The 16263-nt window shown below is 43.1% G+C and overlaps 1 protein-coding gene across 4 annotated transcripts; it reads left to right on the top strand.

Annotated features, from left to right (window-relative positions):
- The first annotated feature begins 164 nt into the window (after positions 1-164).
- Positions 165-7277, top strand: LOC131130137 (C2 calcium-dependent domain-containing protein 4C). 4 transcript variants are annotated; one of them, XM_058074336.1, is made up of 6 exons: positions 165-280; positions 1795-1828; positions 1956-1988; positions 3150-3210; positions 4723-4872; positions 5362-7277. In XM_058074336.1, exon 6 carries the CDS (start codon positions 5388-5390, stop codon positions 6618-6620), a length of 1233 nt encoding a protein of 410 aa, XP_057930319.1. In that variant the 5' UTR covers positions 165-280; positions 1795-1828; positions 1956-1988; positions 3150-3210; positions 4723-4872; positions 5362-5387; the 3' UTR covers positions 6621-7277. The 4 variants fall into 4 exon arrangements, with proteins under 4 accessions (XP_057930319.1, XP_057930321.1, XP_057930318.1 ...); XM_058074338.1 differs by having other exon boundaries at positions 5357-7277; XM_058074335.1 differs by having other exon boundaries at positions 4723-4935.
- Positions 7278-16263: the final 8986 nt, after the last annotated feature.

The following is a 16263-nucleotide window of genomic DNA, read 5'->3' as shown; positions in this document are numbered from 1 at the left end:
GAAATAAAGAACTTTATATGCTTTTTTTGCTTGTGCCTGACCATTTGCTGTCATCTCTCGTAGACACTGAAAGGTGTTGAGCGGTAAAAAAGTAAGACTTATTGATTCTACTTGACTAGCTTTCCTTTCTGCATATGCTAATATCTTCCATCATCTTTCTGCAGGTCTCCGTGCAGTGTTGGCCACATGTGCAGGCCCTGTGATTGGCTGGCTGGCCAGTGTGGCCACGCCTCCTCCCCAATGGCAGCCGGGGTGGCCCCACACCCCAAAGTGCAGAAATGTAAGCAGACTACTAGAAAAAATTAGGGGTGCACAACTTTGGGCTGATATGGGAATTATCATGTCGTACAGGTGAATCCACTAACATTTAAAAGTGTATCCAGAGTATTTTCATTGCCCCGGGATCTTTCAATCACATTACTGTGCCGTCCATTAGCCTTGGATGCATCTTCACTGTGAGTGAGCTAGCTGTCCGATTGCATCCATGAAGTTGGCGACTAACCGAAAAAGCTGGGTTACATTAGTTACACTAAAGCACTCACATGGTTTGTGTGTTAGTAACACACACACAGCTGCATTAGCATGCTCGGCCAAACTAGGGTAACCCAACTAGCTTTCACTGGCCATCCTGTTTGACATGTTGCTATGACTGATCGGTCTGCTGGGGGAATATTTCTTCACATGAATGTTCCTTCTCATGGTCAGATTCCACGATCAACAGTAGATAAGCTCTTTATTGGCCACCTTGACTATTCTGATGATGGCTGAATGATGAATGACGGGGCCCTAGTGATGACACCGAGCTGGGGGGCTATTACCACGCCCACTCACCACCTCTCCACTGCAGCAACTCCAGCGCAGAACAAGGTCCAGCCCCTCTCCAGGAACCAAACTGGTTCTCGTCGGGTTGAGTCCGACTGTCTAGTCAGAATATCCCAACCTCTCACACAAGTTGGGGCTCCTTCCCCACCACAGAAGTGACATTCCATCTCCCAAGAAACCGATTTGGCCGCCGAAGGCCAGATTGCCTGGGCGCCTGCCCTTACCTGCCACCCAAGACACACATCAGACCCTTATGTTTGCCCCCACAGGTGGTGGATCTACAGGGGGGAGATCCCATGTGGCTTCTCTGGGTCCCACAGGTAAAGGCCCTACCACTAGGCCTGGTAGACCTTCCCCCGGGCCTGGCTCTAGGGTAAGGCCCCAGTATCCCACGTCCAGGCGAGGTGCGGTCCCTCCTCTTGTGGTGGTTCTTAGTGGATCACTCTTGGTCTGACCTATCACCTACCTAAGACCTTTGGCCTTGGGAGACCCCCCAGTGCCAGTGGCATATGGCCCTGGACAACATGGCTCATAGGAGCACTCGCCACTCAAAGTGAATAAGGTGAAGATGATAGCTTTCCTTTTCTATGGCGCACTGCTGCTTGGGAGACATCATTTAGTGTAGGAGGGAACTAATACAAGACATAGTCCTTCCTCATAGATACATGTCATATTCCCATGAGTTGGAACACCAAAACAAACGTATTATTACTTCATAACACCTTTCCACAAAACATTTTACTAGCATGCTAGAACCTCTTGCATGAAATCTATGACATAGTATATATGGAGGTGGGGTGCATGATGACACGAGTACTCTGCAGTCATCCTGAGAATGAGGATGGTGGAGACTTGAAAGGATTTTCTGATGCACACACCCATTGGCCTCCAGGGGGCAGCATCAGCTCACGGTGGTCCAGGCAAGCCTATGCAGGAGATAAACTGCTAATATTGTGGTTTGTCCTCCTACAGTTTGTGTCAAGTTCGACAGTCAAGTTGATTACAGGTAGGAAGATCTTTTCCTTCACCTTTTTCACCAATCAATGACTCCTTTGATCCTGCAGCGTTTCCATCTTGCTAATTCAACAATGTTCTTTTGTTTGCTTTTTATTTAACATCTGTTGCATGAGAAGAACATCCATGTTTGGGAAAGAAGATATTTCTTGGTAAGTGGAGTGAATAAAGAACAAGATATGAATGTACAGTAACCCCTCCCCAACCATCCTCACTTCCTCACATCACTCTTTCGAAAAGTAATTCATCAATAAATGATAGCTGTTGTCTGCATGAATATGGCTTATTAGTCAACAAAAGTATTAAGCCGATGGACTTATTATTATGTTTAAACTATGAAACTAAATAAGGTCAAATACAAATGGAAGACAGAAGCAGCATTGTAATAGTGAATGTAGTGTTCTACATTGGCCACTAGGTGTCAGTGTTTGGTGGGACCGGCACTAGACTCTTCACTAAGGTTCCCGAACACATTGACTGTGACACTGCTCAAACAGGAGTTCTATTTATGTCCTCCATGGCTTATTTACTGTTATTATGTCTACTATATTGGCTAATAGCAGTGTACAGATTACTATAGGGGTGTTATTCATGTTTAGAGGGCTCTAATCATGTTTAATCATAATTAGAAGGTGGTTAACAGGTTTTCTGTCTTATGTCTACTGTATTGGCTAATACAAATGTGAAGTTGACTATAGGGGTGTTATTCATGCCTTGTGGGCTCTAATCATGTTTAAAATCATATTTAACAGGTTTTTCTATGCCATAAGTACACAGGTATTGTGTGTATTTGTGAGTATTGAATGCTACATGGCAGGCATGTAGTCATCATGGGAGGGGGGGTGGAATCAATGAACCCCCATAAACCAGGGATGAGAGTTCACACTGCTTTGTACAATTGGCTCGATGATGCGGTTAGAGACCACAAGCAGGGATTAGACAGACTACTAGAATACTTTATTAATCCCTTTGGGATTCCCTCAGGGAAATTGGCATCTCCACTGCTCCATGTGTAGCACTATCTAAAGTACATAGAATAAAGAATATAAAGTATAAAAGAAAAAATATTAGGATTAGACCCACTTAAAGCAAATAATAATACAGTACTTTTACCATATTCTTTTTCTTGATGTAAATGTACATCTTCATTCTCTTATTGTTATGAATTCTGTTTTCGTGAAGTTACTACTTTAGTTTCATGAGTTTATGATTTGTCATAAAATGTATTTATCACGTTATTCTGATAAAATGAGGACTGTTTTCTTCAATGTACCACTTTATTCTCCTAATAATATGACTTTTTCTTCTTGAAGCTGTACAACTTTATTCTCAGAACCTTCCCTTTTCTTCTTGGAAATGATGGACCTTATCCTGGTAAGTTTCCAACATTGTTCTGGTGAAGTTATGATTTTATTGTGGGAATGCGGCCTCATGTAGACTAGAGTCAGCAAGGTGGTACCGGTTGGTGCTATGGCAGTACTAGGAATGTAAAGGTGTATTATACAGAAACGTACAGTAGCTGGTCATTTCTAATACAGAAATGTATAGTAGCTGTTCTTTCCTAGAAGTCATAAGAACACCAGGAAGACATATCATCCTACCAATGTGCCCTTGTGATACGTGATGAATGAATGAATGAATGAATCTGACATTCCTGAGCCTGGTGGAACCAGCCCATATAGTAGGAGCTGGTAGCATCAGCACTATCATGAATGAAGCATGGAGGTGATGGAACATGTGACCTTTATGAATAAACACTGGACTGAGGGGAGGCAAACGGGCCTCAAGGAGGAGACGCACCACTCAGCGGGACCTCCATCCATCCATCCATCCATCCTTCCGTCCATGCTGGGCTCGGCCAGGCCGGTGGGGGCTGTGGATGAGGAGAGCAAGGTGGCGGGTCCTGTGGCTGAGAAGAAGAGGTAGGAGAGCAGGTTGGAAGAGAATGCCAGGAATTGACACGTCTCCAAGGCAACAAGCGTCGGAACGTCAGGGCGCTCGCTTGGTGTGGAAAATAACCTGAGTGAGAACAATACCAGGAAGTCAGGCTGAAAATGGATGCTGTGACCGGTTGGACATCTTTTTTTTATCTGATGTGTCAGTCATCCAGTGGGTTAGCGCTTTGGGCTTCCTGTGATTGCAGACTTCCATTCTTGGCACCAGAGAACAAAAAAGCCATTCCATGGTGACACTTTCTATTCTTCTATTCTATTCTTCTATGCTGTGACCAGGGGTTAACATGGGTAAACACAAAACGAATTCAAAACATCTTCAACCCATGCATATGATGCAAGCACACCCATCATGCAATTTCTCACAACAAAATGGAAGTTGGCCAGGCTACCACGTTTTTAGCACCCAAGGTGGGTGTACCACCCATCACGGGTTTAGCACCCAAGCACGGTGTACCACCCATCATGGGTGCACTGTCCATCATGCCAGGGTGTACCCCGCCTCTCACCCAATGGCAGCTGGGATAGGCTCCAGCATACCCCCACCCTAGTGAGGATAAGCAGCATAGAGATAGATGGATGGGTCGGTGTCGGGGTGGGTGGATGGATGGATGGATGTATCTCCCATCAGGGTCATGAAGGTCCATGTACCAGATGCACCTCCCACCACAGATTTCCTTTTGGTTGTAAAAGGTAGTTACTTCCTGTGTTGTGTTGTTCTAATGGGAGAGAAAAGAATAACGTGTATAGCAAGTGACTACAATGAAAAGATATAAATCCATACATAATAAAACGCATAGGGAGTAGGTGAATAAAGGAGCCAGTAGGAGTAAATGATGTCATATTCTTCATCTGGAGGAAGCAGTGGAATGGATGTGTTGTTATCGTCAAGCACAGGTGGAAGAACAATGCGTGTGTGTGATCATACTAACAGTAACAACTGGTCGCGGAGGGAACTCCACGTCTGGAAGCTGATTGGCTGCTGCACGCCGACTTTGGGTATAAAGCCCCGCCCCCGGAGGTCCGCACGGCACAGACCGGCGAGGACGCGCAGCGGCAGCGGAGCGCTGGCCACTCCACCCGGGTAAGGAAACACCTGTGGCTGCGGGAGCGCAACAAGAGAAAATAAACAGAAGTCAGCAGCAGTGTGAGTATTCATGCCAGATAGCCTCTTTGCTGCTAGCTTTGTTCATTTCACTGCTTAGTGTTATTTGTCATCCAAAGCCGAAGAAAAGAATCTCAAGCCGCGAGTTGACGCCATTATTTTGTCTTTAGCAACAGTTTTAGTCAAGTTTGCCATATTGTCATGTTTTAAAGAATGAAATAAAATAGAAAGAAAGCTGCTTGATTCTTAGTGACGATCTAAACAAAACCTTTTTTACTTTCACTGGTGTCTTTTCTAAGCACAGGCCACAATATTAGGAACAGTAATCCCCCCCACCCCACCCAAAAAAAAAAAAACAATCCACCATGTTGGCTAAATGAGCCTGGTGGGCGTTGGGAGGGTTTTTGCTTGTGCATGGATGGAATTAGACGTGCAGGTCTACCTAATGTAATGCTGTGTTAAGTGCAGATCCAGCCGAGTGTCTGGGGGCCGCCATGTGGGTCCTGGATAAGATCCGGGGGTCGCTGGAGACCGGTGACAGGAAAGAGGTGGCCCCGCCCTACACCAACGTCCTCACCCCTGACAGCATCCCGGACTTTTTCATCCCGCCCAAGCTGGTCAGCTGCCCTGCGGAGCCCGAGGCCCCCGCCGTGAAGCCCAAGGAGTGCATGCAGCCGTCCACTTCAGAGCAAACCATTTGCGGTGGGAAAAAGATGGGCGCCCCAAAGAGTCCGCGTCTGGTCGCCAAGCTCGCCGGGGACACTAAGAACCTCCTGAAGGCGGCAAACCGCCACATCATCCAGATCGAGAGCGCCGATGACGTCACCGGGGACACCAACGCTGACCCCCAGTCGCAGAGCGCCATGTCGCTCCCTTACATCCCCAAGACCCAAACCTCCTACGGGTTCGCCACCTTGAAGGAAAGCCCCCACACTCGGCGTAAGGAGTCGCTGTTCCACTGTGACGCCATCAGTCCCGTCCCCTCCCCCAACAGTCAGAGAAAGACGACGAGCAAGAGCGGTGACGGCGGGAACCACCTGAACCCGGCCGACTGTAACGTCTCCCACATCAACCCCTACCGCTATTTCAGCGGTGGCGAGAGCGATACATGTTCCTCAGCCGAGTCGTCCCCCTTCAGCTCCCCCCTGCTGTCCCGCTCCGCTTCGCTGCTCAAGATCTTCACCCACGAGACGCAGGCCAAGGTGGTGAAGGCCAAGCGCACCTTCGCCCGCCACAGCTCACTCTCCACCGACGAGTGCAGCTCGGCCGAGCCCAGCCCCAGCCTCCAGCGCCGCCTGCACATCCCCTCTTTCCACTGCGCCCCACCCGCGCAGGAGCATGGCCTGCAGCAGGAGCACACCATCAACCTGCACAAGGGCGGCACCGTGAGGATCTGCGCCAACTACGACGCCGGTACATCCCGCCTGCGCATACGAGTCCTTGCAGCCGAGAGCCTCTACGACGCACACTGCGACATCAAGAGCATCAACTGCTGCGTGGCGGTCTACCTCAACCCCGGCAAGCTGCAGAAGCAAAGGAGCAACATCATCAAGAACAGTCGGAACCCCGTTTTCAACGAGGACTTCTTCTTTGATGCCATCAGCTCCGTGCACGTCAAGAATCTCTCCGTCAAGTTCAAGGTGGTCAACAAAGGCACCAGCCTCAAGAGGGACACGCTGCTGGGAGAACGAGAGGTCCTCCTGACCAAGCTGTTGTCCGGGATCTAGACCCGCGATCTTTAGCCAGGATATAGCCCTGGACTTTGAAGACTCCTTCTGTCTGCACTTCAGGGGAGAACAGCATTGGCACCTTTCCACCAAGCAATATGCTTCACTTTGGTCCACTTTGGGCAGCCCTGATCTTACTTGAAAGGTACCGTACCGTAAAAAACAAAGATTTGGATTCACAAGAGATTGTTATTCATCCACCAAACAATGGACTGCACAAAGTAACCCCCACTCGTTTGGAATCCTAAAGCGGTTAGCAAGTGGAACCACCACTTGGGTACTTTGGGTATGGTACCACTGCGGTTGCTGCCCATCCAGAAGAACAGTCAGTACCCTCACTAAGGGCTACCAAAAACGTCTAATGGATTCATAAGTTAGACCTTTCACGGCAACCAATGAATAGACCCCCTTGGTTCTAGGGTGGGACCAATCCCATTTGAGTAGAAAAACATAGACGTGAGCGGAAGCGTACCGCTTGGTGGAAACTTGTGCTGTTGCATGGTGGTCTTCTTGTCATGTGGTCTTGTCATGTGACGCTGATGACGTTCAAAGACGATCATGCTTTTGTTCAATGCTCTGCTTTGAAGCAACGCAACATCCTGATGTGCAAATCCTGCTTTTCATCCCAACGCCTTCATGCAGGCCGCACTGTAAGCCCCCCCCCCCCCCCCCCCCCCCCCCCCCCCCCCATTCTTTCTCTGTGTAAATAGATGTAGAATGCAAGTAATCCATGTCTTGGTACTTTGATTGGAATGGTTTTCTACATCTCCTCTCCGCTATGGATTGTATTTTATCTTATATTTGTTAACTTTATTTTACGCTACCTTCAATTGGGGCTGTCAAAAATAACATGTTCAAACTCATTGATTTCATTAATTAGATAGAAATTTGTATGGTAATTAACATATGCGCACCATGGCAAGCACCCCCCCTACCCCCCCCGCTTCTGTTATGACGACAGCTCAAAGTACAGTACATTGGTGTGTCCTCGCAGAATCTGCCCTTTTTGTCTTACATTGGTGTGTCCCCGCAGAATCTGACCTGACCACGCATACATGCATCTCGTCCTCCACGGAACCATGCTTCATCACAACAGCGAGATGCATTCACAGACACTCTGAAGATCACAAGATCATCTTTATTAAGCATGCGTGTGGTCTACAGACAAAGAAAACCAGCAAGTGGATGTTTTTATCGGTCACCAGCTCTTAATGCACAAGTCCAATTTGATGCGTTTAAGTATCCCAGAAAATACATCTACACACTAATCATTTTGTTGATCAAATACAACAACAAGGTGAATCATGATTCATTTCAACTGTTTCACCAGAGGATAGAGGTAATGACATGAGTACTAGTACTACATGACTATTACTAGGAGAAGCGAAGGATAGAGGGGGAGGAGCCACCTGCTGTGGTCCAGCAAGATGTGCTGTATTCGGGCACACACTCCAAGCAGCCGCTGTGACACCACAGAGGTCTCTGGGAATGCTTTCCCACTTTTCAAACGTGCCTGATTGGTCATTGTTATCATGTCATAATTCCCTGATATCGGCCTGCTAATTAAGGTGCACCACTACATATACTTTATAGTCATCTCCATTAGAATGGACTCATTTAATTGGAATCAATTTGCTATGTCTACCTCTGCTGGTCAACTCAAATATTACACTTGTTAACTCTTCTAAGAGACGTACTCCTCGGTCACCATCCATGCCTTGCTAGCTACCCTGTGGTATCGTACCCGTGTGGTGGCTACCCTTTTCAGTGTGTAGCAAAAAAATACTTGGGCGAAGTGCTCTGTGTGGCTCCGCCCTTGCCAGCGTACAACAACACAGTACGGTTTTTCAGCTGCTTTCTCTGGCATGTTTCCTCTTTGAAACGCTGTGCATGAAGACGGCCTGTTTGAAGGTCTTGCGGCGAGGTCCTGATGTGATGTTTGACACCCTATTGTGTGTCCAGTGGTGCAAACATGGCTGAGGCGTGTGAGACGGTGCATGGCACCGACAACCCCCCGCCCCCCCCGAGGCCTTACTTCCTACTTCATCCTCACTGAACACAACCTTAGCTACACCTTCATCTACGTGCTCCCCTGAACTGGTGTGCAGTGTGTGTGTGTGTGCATGAGATAATGCATCACTTTTAGTCCCAGTTTGGCGTGTGTGATGTGTTCAGTGAGGGTAGGATGTTTGCATGTTGAGTGTTTTTTCAAACTAAATGATGTTGGAGTGGGCGGGGCGTACCCCCAAAAGTGATCCAAGTGAGATGACGCAAAGAACGCTGTTGATGTTCCGGCTGCTTGACTTGTCATGTGACTCAGTGAAGTCCTTCTTGTAGGGAAACGGAGTCCGATGGAGACGCCCGCACTGTCTGCGAGCTCAGCTAGCAGGAATCCAATAAAAGACCCCACGTTTGCCACCAACAACCGGATTCTTGTATGTTGGCACTAACTTGTTGTCATGTCGGTGAAGAAGATGAAAAATAAAGACTTGAAGAATGTCAAACCTTTTCAGATTTATTTCATAACAAAATCATTGATTTGTAGGTATTTTTATGAGTAAAATATGAATTTATTGGTTAGAATTATTTTAGTCATTTGCATATTTTATGAATACAATATTAACCTGTTGATTGATTTATTTAATAATTTGTTATTGTCACAAATTTATTGTAAAACAACATATATTGTCTTGGTAACATTCCTTTAAAAAACTTCAGAATATTGAAATGATTAAGAATATTTTGAAAGATTGTGAAAATAATAGCTTTTTTAAAAATTCTTTTTAGATTTTTGTATTCTTTATTTGATAGCATTAAGATTTGCATTTACGTTGGTAACATTACAGTTGTTTTCTTTCAAAAATCATTTTCAGAATATTCAGATTATTATTTTTGTGAGGTTGCAACTTTTAAAAAGTCAAGTAGTTTTCTTAAGATTTTTGAAAAAATTATATTTTATTTACTTTTATTCGCATTAGGAATTTAATTTAAAATGCATTTATTTTGGCAAAGTTAGCGTAAAAAACAAAAATGTTACAACATGATACCACTAACCAAAAATGTTACAACATGATACCACCAACCAAAAATGTTACAACATGATACCATTAACCAAAAATGTTACAAAATGATACCACTAACCAAAAATGTTACAACATGATACCCCTAACCAAAAAAGTTACAACATGATACCACTAACCAAAAAAGTTACGACACGATACTACTGACCAAAAATGTTACGTCACCACAAACCAAAAATGTTACATGATACCACTAACCAAAAATGTTACAACATGTCACAACTAACCAAAAATGTTACAAAATGTCACGACTAACCAAAAATGTTACGACATGATACCACTGACCAAAAATGTTACAACATGATACCACTAACCAAAAATGTTACATGTTACCCCTAACCAAAAAAGTTACAACATGATACCACTAACCAAAAAAGTTACGACACGATACCACTGACCAAAAATGTTACGTCACCACAAACCAAAAATGTTACATGATACCACTAACCAAACATGTTACAACATGTCACAACTAACCAAAAATGTTACAAAATGTCACCACTAACCAAAAATGTTACGACATGATACCACTGACCAAAAAATGTTACAACATGTCACCGCAAACCAAAATGTTACAACATGTCACCACTAACCAAAAATGTTACATGTCACCACTAATCAAAATGTTACAACATGTCACCACTAACCCAAAATGTTACAACATGATACCACTAACCAAAAAAGTTACAACATGATACCACTAACCAAAAAAGTTACGACATGATACCACTGACCCAAAATGTTACATGATACCACTAACAAAAATGTTACAACATGTCACAACTAACCAAAAATGTTACAAAATGTCACCACTAACCAAAAATATTACAACATGTCACCACTAACCAAAAATGTTACAACATGATACCACTGACCAAAAGTGTTGCATGATACCACAAACCAATAATGTTACATGTCACCACAAACCAAAATGTTACAACATGTCACCACTAGCCAAAAATGTTACATGTCACAACAAACCAAAATGTTACAACATGTCACCACTAACCAAAAACCAAACCAAAAATGTTACATGTCACAACAAACCAAATGTTACAACATGATACCACTAACAAAAATATTACAACATGTCACCACTAACCAAAAATGTTACATGTCACCACAAACCAAAAATGTTACATGATACCACTAACCAAAAATGTTACAACATTTCACCACCAACCATCTCAGGTGCATCACTAAGTCTATTGGAGGAACAAGGCCAGCAGCTTTGTGTTGCCACACAGACCAATATTACATTGCTCTGGCAGTCTTTACACCATGGACACTCGGAAAATGACATAATATTTGCAGAAAATAATCAATAAATGTATGGTGATATTGGATAATTCCCCACGGCACACCTGACAATTTCTCTGGTCTCATATGATGACTTCATTGTGAAGATCCAGTAATTGATTGAAGAGGAAATGTGTCTTTTTATGAATAGACTTTTTTTTATCGCAAGCAGAAATACAACTTCTTTTTGAAAAAATAAAAGGTAACTTGTATATTGCGGCTCGGTGGTCGAGTGGTTAGCACGCAGACCTCCCAGCTAGGAGACCAGGGTTCAATTCCACTCTCTGCCATCTCTGTGTGGAGTTTGCATGTTCTCCCCGTGCATGCGTGGGTTTTCTCCAGGTACTCCGGTTTCCTCCCACATTCCAAAAACATGCTAGGTTAATTGCCGACCCCAAATTGTCCGTAGGTATGAATGTGAGTGTGAATGGTTGTTTGTCTATATGTGCCCTGTGATTGGCTGGCCACCAGTCCAGGGTGTACCCCGCCTCTCGCCCCAAGACAGCTGGGATAGGCTCCAGCACCCCTGCGACCCTCATGAGGAAAAAGTGGTAGAAAATGAATGTTTCCTCAAAGTCTGAGGTGGGCCGAGGGTCAAAGAGGCTGTGGGACCAGGTACCTTTGACCGTTCTACGGAGGATCAAGCTGAGGTTGGTGCTTGTTGGTGTGAAGAAAAGGAGAAGTGCTGAGGTGGTATGTTTGTTCATTTGCATCTGGATGAGACTGGATGAGACTCCTCACGCTGACTTCATAGCTTTGTAATTATGTCATTATGGGCCTGCAGGGCGGCCATGACGGTATGAAGGGTAAATTAGATTGGGGCCGTTTGGATCCTCCAGCTTTCTCGGCAGCAAGCAGGGAGGCTTTATCGCTGCTTTATTGGCTTTGGGGTCGCCATGGCAACCGCAGAGCACGGAGCAAGAAATGAAGGAATACTACAGTACATTCACGACAATATTCCTCTTTCCATTGGCCGCCTTGTCGAAGTACTCCATCCTTTGGATTTACTTCACATCTCTACTGTGTACTCTACTACCGCAACCTGCTACCCCAAGTAGTACCCCAGCTGGTACTAAAGGTGACATCAAAAGTGGTATCCAAAAATAATACTCAAAAAATGTACCCAAAGTAGTACTGAAAAGTGGTACCCACTATAGTACCCGAGCTGGTACTAAAAGTGATACCAAAAGTGATATCCCAATGAAGTAGTACTCAAATTAGTAGTGTGATACTGAGTATTTACCAGTGGAGTATTGTCGTGTATACTTGTACAGTAGTTGGTGTGATACTACAGTATGACGTGATGGAAGGTGTACACAGTAAACAGGCGAGGAGAGAAGAAGACAACATCAAGGGGGTATAGAATAGAACATATCGTACATTAGACAAGCTAATGGTGTACACACATGTTCATATTTACTTATATAAAACATATGGTACAGTAGCCAAGCTAATGGTGTACACACATGTTCATATTTACTCATATAGAAAATATGGTACAGTATCCAAGCTAATGGTGTACACACGTGTTCATATTTACTTATATAAAACATATGGTACAGTAGCCAAGCTAATGGTGTACACACATGTTCATATTTACTCATATAGAACATATGGTACAGTAGCCAAGCTAATGGTGTACACACGTGTTCATATTTACTTATATAAAACATATGGTACAGTAGCCAAGCTAATGGTGTACACACGTGTTCATATTTACTCATATAGAACATATGGTACAGTAGCCAAGCTAATGGTGTACACACGTGTTCATATTTACTTATATAGAACATATGGTACAGTAGCCAAGCTAATGGTGTACACACGTGTTCATATTTACTTATATAAAACATATGGTACAGTAGCCAAGCTAATGGTGTACACACGTGTTCATATTTACTTATATAAAACATATGGTACAGTAGCCAAGCTAATGGTGTACACACGTGTTCATATTTACTCATATAGAACATATGGTACAGTAGCCAATCTAATGGTGTACACACGTGTTCATATTTACTCATATAGAACATATGGCACAGTAGCCAATCTAATGGTGTACACACGTGTTCATATTTACTCATATAGAACATATGGTACAGTAGCCAAGCTAATGGTGTACACACATGTTCATATTTACTTATATAAAACATATGGTACAGTAGCCAAGCTAATGGTGTACACACGTGTTCATATTTACTCATATAGAACATATGATACAGCTAATGGTGTACACACGTGTTCATATTTACTTACAAATTTCCCCACTGAGGGACGAATAAAGGCATATCTTAATAAAACATATGGTACAGTAGCCAAGCTAATGGTGTACACACGTGTTCATATTTACTCATATAGAACATATGGTACAGTAGCCAAGCTAATGGTGTACACACGTGTTCATATTTACTTATATAAAACAAATGGTACAGTAGCCAAGCTAATGGTGTACACACGTGTTCATATTTACTCATATAGAATATATGTTACAGTAGCCAAGCTAATGGTGTACACACATGTTCATATTTACTTATATAAAACATATGGTACAGTAGCCAAGCTAATGGTGTACACACGTGTTCATATTTACTCATATAGAACATATGGTACAGTAGCCAAGCTAAGACATTAGTATATTGATATATATTGATATATATCATGGATTCCTTCATGGTGTCCATCCAGCTGCTTGTGGTCCTGATGCTGTCAGCATCATTTCAGTGATGGCAGGCTGCTGATGTGGCTCCGGTCGGGGTGAGGATGGCGCTGACTGCAGGTAACCATGCTGGCTGGGTTGCCACGGCAACAGAGGAAACCTTCTACACAGGTGAGGAATGAAGGTACTGCTTAGTTACACTGTCAAATATGCACACTTCCTCCTGCCAAGTACGCTTCACAATAAAAGCATGGCAGTATTAATGTGGACCGTAGCACAGTAGATTGAAAAAGCTTGATTGTCCTTGGAGTCTAGACAGACAAGACCATAAAATGTAAGGCATTAACATAACATATAAGACATAAATATGAGGGGAAAAATCATGTCATCATCTCTCATCAGTAATTCTCCTTATGAACAAAGTCAATGTGCAGGTGATGGCTATTGTTGGTTATGTTGACAACCGCTTATGTCGACCTGAGTCAGCTTGTCCGCGGAGTGTCAACATAAACGGGTTCCTCTGCAGTTTGTTCACCTTGAGAGTGTGGACAAGCTTATAAAGCCAAAGTAAAGTGAAGTAACATGAAGAGTAAATGATCAGGAATTGATCCAGTGTGAGTAACAGAGATTAATCTGCGTGGCATTTAGGAGCGCCATCAATATTAATAACAATTTCCCCAGCGTTTGATTGGCAGATGAAGTCCATGGCCGACGTTGCTCTTTCGCGGCCCACTAAGGACAGACCTCCTGTGTGACACCAGGGCATCATGGTCTTTTAATTTCCTACATAAAGCAAAACAATAATGCCACTTGTACAAATCAAAGCAGTTTCATCAGCATCACGCAGCTCTCATCGTGTTAGGAAGCTCGTGAAGGAATCATTTCTTCTTCTCTCACAAAGCAGCCAGTCATCCTCCTCGTGCTGCTTCTCTACATGGTCATCAGGTTATGAACATCAGTACATCTTTATTTATAGTTGACATATTTATATATATATATTTTTTATTATACTGTATTTTCTGGACTATAAGTCGCTCCGGAGTATAAGTCGCACAAGGCCAAAAATGCATAATTAGGTAGACAGAAACATACATAAGTCTGGAGTTTGGTCTGGAGTTTAAGTCGCATGTTTTGTGGGTAATTTATTTTAGAAACTACTTGACCAAAACAGACATTACGTCATCTTGGAAGGCAAGTTCTAACAATAAAAGAATAGAAAACAGGCTGAATATGTGTAAGATATGCTAACATAATAGTTATTCAGCTACACAAAATAAACATGAACAGAAAAGGTGTCCAGTGTTTATGTAACATAATTAATTTATACGTAATTAAATTAATTTATAAGTCACTCTGGAGTATAAGTCGCAGGAACAGCCAACCTATGAAATAAAAGTGTGACTTATAGTCGGTATTTACATTTATCATGAGGCTCCTTTTGACAACACCTTCTACAATCAGTACCAAAGTCCTCTGGGTGGCAAAAATAACATTATTAGATGAATCAGGGGCCCACTTACCATTAAGCAATTACCTTGGGCCCCGAGATTTCCAGGGCCCCTAAATGTCTCATAAAAACTGATTAGTGATTTTTTTCCTTCAATTTAAAGAAAATGTGTCCTTTTGTAGCAATGCTGCCCATCACCCACAATCTTTATGTGAGACACCGACACGTCTTCCTCTTTTCTGTGGTCAAGGAAAACTGAGAAAAAGGCAGTGAAGCTGATGGGGCCAACCTAGAAAGCCTTCTGAGGAAGCATCCAAGAAGCGACACACTCCATTTCCTACCTCCCTCCCTACCTACCTACCTACCTACCTACCTACCTACCTACCTACCTACCTACCTACCTACCTACCTACCAACCTACCTACCTACCAACCTACCTACCCACCTCCCTACTACCTGTACTCAACTACTCTTTAGTTCCTCATTAATTCTTCATGAGTTCCTTGGTAACTACTCTAAAAGTATATACATAACTCATTCATGTGTTTCTTGGTAACTACTCTAACTACTTTAAATTTATGTACCTTATTCGTGAGTTCCTTAGTAACTACTCAAAATGTATGTGCCTTATTCATGAGCTCCTCAGTAACTACTCTAAATGTGTGTACATTATTCATGAGCCCTCTAATAACTACTCAAAATGTATGTACTGTATTCATGAGCGCCTCAGTAACTACTTTAACTTTATGTACCTTATTCGTGAGTTCCTTAGTAACTACTCAAAATGTATGTGCCTTATTCATGAGCTCCTCAGTAACTACTCTAAATGTATGTATCTTATTCATGAGTTACTTAGTAACTACTCTAAATGTATGTACCTTATTCATGAGTTCTTTTGTAACTACTCGAAATGTATATACCGTATTCTTGAGTTTCTCTGTAACTATTCTAAATACATGTACCTTATGCATGAGTTCCTCGGTCACTACTCTAAAAGTATGTTCCCTATACATGTGTCCCCTAACAAGTACTCTAACTATATGTACTATATGCATGAGTTCATCGATAACTAGTCTAAATGTATGTACCTTATTCATGAGTTCCTCAGTAACTACTCCAGATGTATGTACCTTCTTCATTAATTCCTCAGTAACCGCTCTA

This window comes from Doryrhamphus excisus, chromosome 5 (genome assembly GCF_030265055.1).
Source record: "Doryrhamphus excisus isolate RoL2022-K1 chromosome 5, RoL_Dexc_1.0, whole genome shotgun sequence".
Classification (NCBI taxonomy): Eukaryota; Metazoa; Chordata; class Actinopteri; order Syngnathiformes; family Syngnathidae; genus Doryrhamphus; species Doryrhamphus excisus.
The sequence above is the reverse complement of the archived record's forward strand: the minus strand, read 5'-3'. Positions and strand labels throughout refer to the sequence as shown.

Excerpts from the sequence above, each read along its gene's own strand:
- LOC131130137 (XM_058074336.1), top strand. The coding sequence starts at position 5,388 with ATGTGGGTCCTGGATAAGATCCGGGGGTCGCTGGAGACCGGTGACAGG.